Consider the following 10,761-nt stretch of genomic DNA (forward strand, 5'->3'; position numbering starts at 1 on the left):
GGTTGTCGTCGGAGCCGGGCGAGCGTCGGGGGCTCCGGAGCAGCCGCCGCGGACGCCCGCCGCTGTCGCCGAGCCCGAGGAGGAGGGAGGGACGCGGCCCCGGGGAGAGGCCTGCAGGCCTAGCGCGGCCCGCGGAGCCCGGCGCGTCGCTGTCCGCCCGTGAGTAAAAAAAAAAAAGAAAGAAAGAAAGAAAACCAACGCTTCCCCCCCCGTTAAGATGGAGGAGATCTCGTTGGCCAACTTGGATACTAACAAGCTGGAGGCCATCGCCCAGGAGATCTATGTAGACCTGATAGAGGATTCCTGCCTGGGCTTCTGCTTTGAGGTGCACCGGGCGGTCAAGTGTGGCTACTTCTACCTGGAGTTCGCGGACACCGGGAGCGTGAAGGATTTTGGCATCCAGCCAGTGGAAGACAAAGGAGCATGCCGCCTCCCGCTTTGCTCCCTGCCGGGGGAACCTGGGAACGGGCCCCAGACGGAGCTGCAGCGTTCGCCTCCAGAATTCCAGTAGTCACAGCCATGAGAGAGGGCGACAGTGGCCAGGACAATCATGTAGACTGGTCCCGTGGCTTGGAGGAGTAAGCTAAGTTGGAGGTAGGGGGGGGGGAGGGGGAAAGAAAAAGGAAAAAAAAAAAAAAAAGCAGATAAAAGTCCCAGTTACCCCCTTAAAGATCTTAAGCATTTAGAAAAAGAAAAACAAAACAAAACAAAACAAAAAAATCCCCAAAGAAGAGAGTTTAGGAATTTGGATCCATTTGAAAGGGTACCCAGTGCCAGCTCTGAAATCCTGAGCGGGACAATGTCCAGAGGCATCGTGCTGTATTTTGAGCTCTATACATACACCTGGATGTACAGGATCCCTGTACTTACTGCCCTCAGTACACAGGTGAGCAGCTGTGTACCCAGCGTAGAAAATGCTTCTGTTTCTCAGATTTTGCATCTGCTTGATGTCAAGGGCTTCCTGCAAAGTTTGGATGCTGGTGATGGTCAGGCCATAATCAGTCAGCTTCGGTGGACTGCTCCTCTGGTTCCTAAGCCTCCAATTGGGCCTCTTTGATACAAATGGAAGTCAGGTATGAAACCTGGATACTAAAACAATATTAATTCCCGTTTGAATTTGGTAGGAAGCCCTGGACCTTGTCTACAAGAAGTTCAGAATCGCCTATTTTCCAAAGGTCCAGCATTTTCAGTGATTTCAGCTGATGTGGGGACAACCGCCTTTGGCTCATCAAAAGCCCTGTCTTTCCATCCCACTCGGTGGCAAAGGTTTGGCAAAGGACAAGGTGGTTTTGCAAACAGTTGAAGATTGTGTTTTGATGCTGTGAGGATGAAGGAGACCTCCCGCAACTGCATCACCATCTCCACATGGAAGATTCGTGTCGTGAATTACTGTGGACCTAAGTTTGGTGGGACAGTCTTTTCCTACTTTTGAGTTACTGGTGATGTAACCAGTCTGTGGGTCTGTCTCCATCATTATGACAGGTCACTGTCCTCCACAGGCACCACTGAACTACAGAAGAGCATGGTGGCCAAGCAGGAGGGAACTTTTTCCATCTGCCCTCAGTAATGTGAATGAGTTCATTGCTAAGAGCCCTGAAACAGGCCTTGCTTCCCTGGTATGGTTGTAGAATCTCCTCTTCCTTAAGTTGGGCAGTCAGATCCCTGCTATGGTGAAATCAGACTGTCGCCACCTTCTCTGCCCTCACAAATGACAGTACTTCACTTGGTCCACTGGACCTTGTTGGCGGCAGTGGCTCTCTTTGTTGTTGGAAGTTAGGAAAAGACCTCCAAAATTCCCTGACTTTGGAGGCTGGGATAGAAGTGGATGGGAAGTGACTGGCTGATTGAAGTGTCCTCTGATTTAGCCCTTCAGTGAGGGTTTTGGAGGGTAGGAGGGTGGGAGTCCTGAGGTGAGCAGAATAGAACGGTGCTGCTTTATTTGAAATGTTTTCTTACCTCATTCTGTGCCCCAGTAAAGGGTCCAGCCTCATCTGTCCGGCTTGGCCATGGTCCTGTCACTGCTCCACTGCCTATCTGGTGCAGCTCATAATTCCAGGTGCTGCTTGCCTGCACTCTAGCTTTTATCTTGACCAATTTCAGTTCATCTTCCAGTGTTCCTGCCTCTGAAGCCTACACAAGTTTCCTTTTTCCTTTTGTTTGTCTTAATTTTTTTTTTGGTTTGTTGTTAAGTTTTTAAGTTTTTATGTTGTTGGTTTTGTTTTACCTGTTTTTATGGAAGACTCAGAGGAGAATCTTCTCATGGCTCCCTCTGGATTGGGATGGGAAAATAACTTAATTTCTTTTGTGTGTGTTTACAAGGCAGTGTCATGCCTAAACATTTCTCTTATATAGGACTGCCTTGCTAGTATATCCCCCTGCTTTGTCATGAGATCTTTTTTCCCATTGCTACTTGGATATCGCCTCTTAGGACATAAAGCAGAACCATGAATGCTGGTATACACAAGGATGGAGGTAGTTCTGCTCCACTTTCCTAACCTTATTGTGTACGCATCTTCCTTTTCCCAGGTTCTGTTTGAACTGTATGGACTAATTTGGGTTACTGTACTCAAGAGTTAAGGAAACTATAGTGCTTGGGCCTTGAGACTATCCATTGCCTTCTCAGAGTTTTCCAGCTCAGGGTTGGGGCCTAGTTACAGTTTGATGGATCCTCAGTCCAAGAATTATGAGAACTTAGAAAACAATGAACCCTTGGCCAGGAACTAAAAATACTTTTAAAAGATAGCTTGCTCCATGAGTTCTTTCAGCATTCTCAGTAAATTCAAGAAAAAGCAGTCTTAAGGCTCCTGTCTGTCAAAGTACTTGGAAACACGATGACAGGAGAACGGCCATGGCCCGCTCACTCTTGCCTTCAGATAGGAAGCTCAAATGTGACTTGAATATTTCCTTTCTTGTCTGTTCTGGATAGAACATAAGAAGTGGGTGGTAGTGTGGGGTAATGGTTTGCTCATATGACTTCGCTTTTTTGTTTTTGTTTTCCTGTCTCCATCATTTCCATTAGGGCCATAGCTCCCCACCCTGTATAGATAGAAGGTGGGCTCAGTTCAGCTATTATTGCCCTAGGGAACAACTACTTTTTGGGGAGCTAATGTTCTCCACCATATAGTTGACAGTGGTTAGGAACTCTCCCTTCCCTGCTTTTCCTGTAACAGCAGAATCCTATCCTTCCTCTTCGATTAATTGTATTGACCACTCTGTAATCCTACTATGTATCTGAGTGTGTGTGTATGGGGGAAAGGGGTTCTTTAACATTTCTGTGGTTTGTGGTTTTTTCTTCCATAAATTAGTTCCCACCACCGCATGCCCAGGGGCCACTGCCTGGCATTATCGCATGCTGGGATCATTGGGGGAGGGTAGTGTGAAATTTACCACTGTCCTTTGTTTTGGAGATTCTTATTTTTTAATAAGTAATCCATCCTATACAAATAGCTAATTAACTCTGTGTGTTTCCCCTGCCCATATGGCTGCTGGTGTAAATAAATTGCATTTTCCCATTGCTAAACAGTAATAATAAAATTTAAAAAAATATATATTTGGCTCATTTTTTTAATAGCAAATTTCCCAGGCATTGGCATAACAAAATAAATGTTTAACCACTCTTGAATTTTGGTACTTGAATGGGAGGTATATTAGAATCCAAAGAAGAACTCTCTAGCTTTTGTTGCTTAATCTAATGCTTCAAATTTAGCTGTCTCCAGTATCCAGTGAGGAAAATAAATACATAATCTTCCCTTTTCCATATGAGGTAAGAAGGGGATACAATAAATATAACCCAGACCTATTAAAAATGCACTGTGGTAAGTTAACTTGAATAGAGCTTATTGTTTTAAATATATACACCATCATCAAGCTTTTAGGACAAGTAAATGATACATGGCAGAAAATGCTTCTGCCTTCCTACAGGATCCCTGTCCTATATGATCCCATTCCTTTAGGGTTTTTGTTGGTTTTAATCTAGAGTTGAGCACTTTCTAGAAATTGTTCATAAAACTACTTAGTTCTGATCAAAGTCACCATTTTTTACCCAGCTTAGAATTCATTAAATAGTTCCAAGTTGGAAATAGATGAATACAAAGTAGTCAATGGCAATGGGACCAGGGTAGTAAAGTCTTACTAGGACACTTCAGATAGCCTTCAGACATGTAATATAAGCCATTCATGCCTTGTCTTCCATGAGCATAAGTTTTAACTAAATGCCATTGTACACTTAAGATCAATGGTCCTATTTGTTGAGAAAATGTTTAAAAAGAAAAAAAGGGCCTCTATTAAAGTAAGACAAGTTAAACAAGAGAAAGCCTGAAAATGCTCACAAAATTTTCCTAAATTTCCATTACTTAAATCTGTATAGGAATCTACGTAAATTAGTATTTAATTTAGCTGATTAAAAACAATTCTATTTTGTAGATTTCGATTTACAATAGTCCTAAGAGTTTTCTACAGTGAGATAAAGACCTAAGTATGTTCTATAGTTAATATCTATGAGTAGAAAAGACATCAAATAGTTCATAGCTATATGCTAGATTTAATTATATTAGAAGTGTTTTTTGATACAAAAATAGAAAGTGTGCTGAAGTAAGGATTCAGGCAAACTTCCCCTGCAAGCAAACTGCCCCCTGAACCTGAGTTGTCAACTTTTATTTACTTTAAAAGTGTCTTAAATGATGAGCATGTATCTATGTGCTTAAACACAAGGCGGAAGTATTTCTTAACATTAATGCTGAAAACAGTTGAAGTGTCAGCCCTCCGGTTATCTTTAATACTTCTAATGAAGTTTACTGTGCCGGTGAAGGTATGTCATTCACGGTTCACCTTGTTTTTAATATTACTTATGAAATTATTAACATGATGTCCTTAATTCAAAAAGAGGTTACACATAAAACGGAAAGGCCTTGGAGTTTAATTTGTTTTCCCAATCTTCAAAACATTTCTAGTTCTGCTTAGGCCTCCTTGGAAATACTCATGCTAAAAAATAATTAAGTTGATTTTAGAAATGAAAATGCTATGTGTCTTGCTGACACTTTGAAACCCTAAAGTTATTTGAAGTGATGGAAACAAACATAAAATGCAGGCATTGGGACTCATTTGTTGAAATAATGTAATAATGAAAGGATTAAGTTTCTAAATCCCTGAAATTAAGGTGAAAAAAAAGTAGTCAATTCCAGAATGAAAACTAAATGTTTAAAATGCAATTAGTCAAAGGTAACTTAAACCAAGCGTGGTGGTGCTTGGCTGTAACCCAACTCCTGAGGTAGAAACAGGACTATCAGGAGTTCAGAGCCAGCCTTAGCTGTATGATGAGTTCAGTCACTCTAGGCTAAATGAGATACTGTCTCAAAATAAAATGGAGGCAGGGCTTCAAGAGTTTCTAGATAAATGAATACATCTATAAAAATTCCCATCCCATCTAATAAAAAAAATTATCCCATCCAATAAAAACTACTCAACAGAATTGTATAGGTAGAGCAAACTATCACGCAGCCATATATTCCAAATATATTTGATAAACGAAATGGTAACAAGCCACCACTCAAAAATACCAAAAGTCAGTATAATCCAGTTAGTCAGTCACATACTAGCACACAACACGTTAATACTGGAGGGAAATCATAGGAATTGCAACAGAGACACAAAGATAGTTTTCTGAGAATTAATGATTTTTAAATGATGTGTGTAGAGACGACTAAAGGCCTTTTGTGCACTGATGAAGAAGGGAGTCAGTCTGCAACAGTTATCATGCTTCATGCTGATACTGGGAAGTGGAAGGATGCTTTCAAAAACAGAAGTGACTTCAGCACACTGACTAACCACTTGCAATCCTGGGAAGGGGAGGCAGGAAGACTGATTTCAAATCCACCCTGAATTACAAACTGAGTTCAAGGCCTGTCTGAGCTATAGAGAGAAACCTCATCTCAAAAAGAAAGAAAAGAAAAAGAAAAAGGAATGGTTGAGAGTTAAATTCACACTGTTTTCAGTAACTTTTAGATGGATACTTAAATAGACTCCATAAAAATAACATTGTAATGAGAGATTGCACCAATATTAATGGATATAAGACCAATTCCCACAGAAATCAAGAGTGTGTGTATCACATTTTACATGTGTAATGGAATATAACAATTATAATTGTTCTGTGAAATAGTATACCAACAAAGGTTTAAGAGCTTAGGCAAAAAGTGAAATATTCTAGTGTATTGAAAATGTCTCAAGTGGAGAAAGGATGAATGCCCATGGATAAGAGAAAATAAGTCCTCGCACCAAGTACCTGAGTTAAAAATGATAGTGATTAAGATACAATAGATGTTTTTTTTCAAGTTTGCTAAACTGTTTTATGTGAAAAATGAGATATAAAAATGGATAAGTATTTAACAAATTGATTATTTTACATATTACAAGTTTATTTCAGAATTGCACATTGATGTCATGATATGCTGATATTAGTGAATACTAAGGCAATATATATTTTCTTATATATTATTCATAAGTGAATAATAGAATCACTCTAAGTTATAAAATTTCCTCTGCAGATTAACAATGTAGTGTAGAACAGTAACATTTTTTAATGTAGGAGGATGTTTATAAATGTATGTAGGAAAAAATTTTAAAGGTAACAAATCAAAATAAATATTAAAGCTAATAAAATCAAAACGCAATAACCTGATGTTATAGTTTTGCTGTCCTTTAGGATGTGGGTATTATGTAGGAAATAATTATAAAATTGACAAGTGTTCAGAGTACAAGAACAACCAAATATCCAAATGGCCAAAGGATATGAAAAGTTCCCGTTAAGTTCACAGAACTGGAACCTGAAGTCAGATAGCACACCAGTTTATCCTACTCATTGTGAGTAGACTAAAATAAATAGTGATGACCATACTTGAGCACATTCCCAAAGTATGCCACATCCTACTTCAGAGATTCTTAACAGTTTTTTATTGCCACTCTTCATTGTAGAAAGGAAATGAAATGATGCTAGATATCCACCAACCGATAAATGGAGAATGAACGTAAGATATGGAAAGGAATTTATTGAGCTACTTATTAAGATAAATGTATATGTTATAAAATTTTAATTTATTGAGAAGAGTTAAATTATGAAATTTGCAGGGAAATGGATGGAACTGGAAACAGTAAATGAGGTAACCCAGAAAGTGTCTCTGATGGGTCAAAGTTCTAGTAGAAGCGGGCTGGGGATAGGCCTTAGGAGTTCTAAAGTCCAAGGAGGAATGCTGAGAGCAAGAAAATAAAGAGGAGGGCTGGGCAGTGGTGAAACACGCCTTTAATCCCAACACTCTAGAGGCAGAGGCAGGCAGAACTCTATGAGTTCGAGGCCTGCCTGGTCTACAAGAGTTCCAGGACAGGCACCAAAACTACACAGAGAAACCCTGTGTTGCAAAAAAAAAAAAGAAAGAAAGGGAAAGAGGAGGAAGGAGTAGAGCTGTGGGGGCAAGGGCTCAGAAAAAAATGGATTGTGTATACAAACTTTGTAAAGAATCCTGTTAATACTGGGTGGTGGTGGCACACGCCTTTAATCCCAGCACTCAGGAGGCAGAGCCAAGTGGATCTCTGTGAGTTCAAGGCCAGCCTGGTCTACAGAGTGAGACCAAGGACAGGCACCAAAAGGACACAGAGAAACCCTGTCTCGAAAAAACTAAAAAAAAAAAAAAAAAAGGCAATCGTATTACTCAGCAAGCTCACTAAATAGGATAAATTCCGACAGTCAAGTGGAGCAAATCTAAACCACAGCAAGTGAACAAAAGCCTTGCTGTCTTCCCCACAAGACAAGGCTAATGCCCATGCTCCCACAGTGCTCTTAATACACACAAAGTCCGAGATGCAGGTGAAAACGGAGAAGCAAAGAAGAAATTGCACTGTGAAAAAGGCAAAACACTGTTATGAAAATGGGGGACTAGGCTCTGTTCTTCACAGCTTAAAACCACAAATGCGAGCTTGTTGACAAGCCTCCATCCATAATGAGAGGATGGGAAGGCCTGATAAAGTGATACAGATAAGTAGATATGTACCTTCCGGTCTTCAGAGAGCAGATGAGAAAGCAAGAATGCCAGCCAACGGTGAACTAAATGAAACGTATCGTCAGTGTTCCCACAGTTGCTCTCAGTTCCCTTCTCTTTTACTGAAAGTCAAATGTGCATCGGAAGTTGACCTTTGCAACACCTGACCGACTCTTCTAGTTTTCACAAAATATGAACTAATAACAAATATGTATTTCATTAGGAATTTTCTATGTAGCCCTTTTATCTAATCATTTACTTAAAGGAAATTTTGTTTCTATAGTTCGTTGTTTTTCCTCACTACTGAATTAGGACCCCTTTCTTATGAATATTATTGGGAACAGAATATGATTGCTATAAATGAAACCTTAAATTAAAACTGAATTTTAACATAAAATGAAGGACAAGGAAAGACCAGAGAGATAACTCAGTTGTTAAAAATTCTTTCTGACAAGCATGTGTACCTAAGTTGAGATCTCAAGCACCCACAAAAATAGCTAGGTGTGATGACTTACCCCTATAACCTCCCAAAAATAAAATAGAGAGCAATCAAGACACCCAACATTAACCCCCACCTAGCATGTTACCAGCTTACACATGACACATCCCCTCTCTAACAGGTACATATACTGCACACAACACATACACGCAAAACTAAAAGAATAAAAAGTGAAAAGAGAATACTGACATAGTATTGAATACAAAAGCAATTGTACTTGGAAACATGAAAAATAGAAATAAATAATGAATAATGGGGAAACAGCTCAACTGGTAAAAGAAGGAATGAATTGAAGAGAAGCAGCTGATTCAGTACAATAATTGTTTGTGGTCTTGTCTCCAAGGGATAAATGTACATGATATAGTTAGATCAAAATGGGATGGGGGGAGAAAGGGGAGGTAGATGAAAGAAAGGATGAGAGAGAAGGGAAGAGCAAGAAAAGAAGGAAAAGGAGAAACAAAAGGAAGAATGAAATAGGAAGAAAACTGGAGGGAGGGAGGGAGGGAGGGAGGGAGGGAGGGAGGGAGGGAGGGAGGGAGGGAGGGAGGGAGGGAAGGAAGCACTAATAATGGAAGCAGAAATGCATGTGATCAGATGCTGACCATGGCATGGTAGCATGCATGGCTCACAATCTAGAGACCATGGATAAGCAGCCAGAGGAACTCAGTCAAAGAGAAATTACCAACATAAACAAGGAAATTTGCTTTAATGAAAAAGATAACATGTCAGAGGAAAGTAAAGCTGCCAGTCAACTTCACGTTAAAGATGGGTCATAGATATTTCAAAATATCGATAACACAAGGCATAAAAATTGAGTGGTGAGCACAGTTTGCCTTTCACTATTCCTGACCCCTGGTTCTTCAAGCCCAACATGAGTGAAGGGAATTTACGAACTAAATTGAAATCTGTTGGCTTCAAAATATGTGCAATATTTGAGTAGGCTTGACCTAGTCAGTCATTTGAGCAGGGAACTGTCAGATCATAAGTGATGACTGTCTTAAATAACACAGTAAGAAACAAATATTATAATAAGCTCATCAAAATTAAAGGGGACGATGCGTCACCAAAGCAGGGAAAGACAGTTGTGCTGCAATGTCCTCCATACATGAGGAGACAGCAAAGTCAGTTATTCCAGATGCATTAGACAAGACCTGTCTCCTAATGTTTAAGACTGCAGTGTACTAAAAAACCAATTTTTCCCCTTCCCCCCATTTTCTCATGCTTCTAACACCAAGAATAAGAGTTTATTTTAATGTATTGACCTGCATTATTGAAAAGCCACTGAATAGAATCCCAAATCTTTCCATTTATTGTTTTAAAAAAATTTTTTTAAAAATTTGAGCATCTATGATTATGTTTTTGGTCCCTTAAAATCTATGGCTGCACATACTGATATTATTTATTTTATTCAATAACTCCAGAGATGTTATTAATCTAGTTGCATATTTAAAATCCAAAAGATTATCGGTTAAGAAAAGATACGTTGAACTTCCAGAGATAACTTAAAAACAGAACACACAAGTATGTTTTGGTTCTCGTGGTAGTGTTTTGTGGAAGTTTGCCAAAGTTATCGAAGAAAAACAAGAAGTAACCATAGTAAAAGGGAGAAAGAAAAGTACAGACTTGGTGAAATAAACATTGTTTAAACAAGAATTGAGCGGAGGTACCAACTGAATTAACAGCAGTAACAACAAAAATTTCATGATTAATTTTATAAGTAAGACAGCATCCAGTATAAGGAAAAGAAAGTTCTTGGGTCTTAACACTCAAAATATGTCTCCCAATCATCAACCTTCTCTTGATTAGCGACTTGGGGGAAATGATATTTAGTGAACGCAAACATCGTATTTAAAATAAGTGAGGTAGCAATATATTTCACTCTTGTAATTGCTGAATAGGTTTTAGCCTGAGGGGAAGTGGAAAGTGACAGAGGTAAATGAAGAGTCTGCTGAGAGGATAGTGATGCTGAGTTGGCAGTGTAGATCAGTGGTGCTCAACAGGTGGGTCACAACCCCCGGGGTCACATATCAGATGGTTACATTACAATTCATAACAGCAGCAGAATTACAGTTATGAAGTAGCAACGAAATAATTTTATGGTTGGGGATCACCAAAACATGAGGAACTGTATTAAAGGGTTGGAGCTTTAGGAAGGGTTGAGAACCACTAATGTGGATGGAGAACTCAGTAAGTTTTTAAGAGTCAAGTGAAGGTAAGGGGAAGGCATTTGAGCTG

General features: G+C 39.6%; 1 protein-coding gene across 1 annotated transcript; it reads left to right on the forward strand.

Annotated features, from left to right (window-relative positions):
- The first annotated feature begins 209 nt into the window (after positions 1-209).
- Positions 210-607, forward strand: Atxn7l3b (ataxin 7 like 3B). The gene has a single exon (XM_059245409.1). It carries the CDS (start codon positions 218-220, stop codon positions 509-511), a length of 294 nt encoding a protein of 97 aa, XP_059101392.1. The 5' UTR covers positions 210-217; the 3' UTR covers positions 512-607.
- Positions 608-10,761: the final 10,154 nt, after the last annotated feature.

This window comes from Peromyscus eremicus, chromosome 18 (genome assembly GCF_949786415.1).
Source record: "Peromyscus eremicus chromosome 18, PerEre_H2_v1, whole genome shotgun sequence".
Classification (NCBI taxonomy): Eukaryota; Metazoa; Chordata; class Mammalia; order Rodentia; family Cricetidae; genus Peromyscus; species Peromyscus eremicus.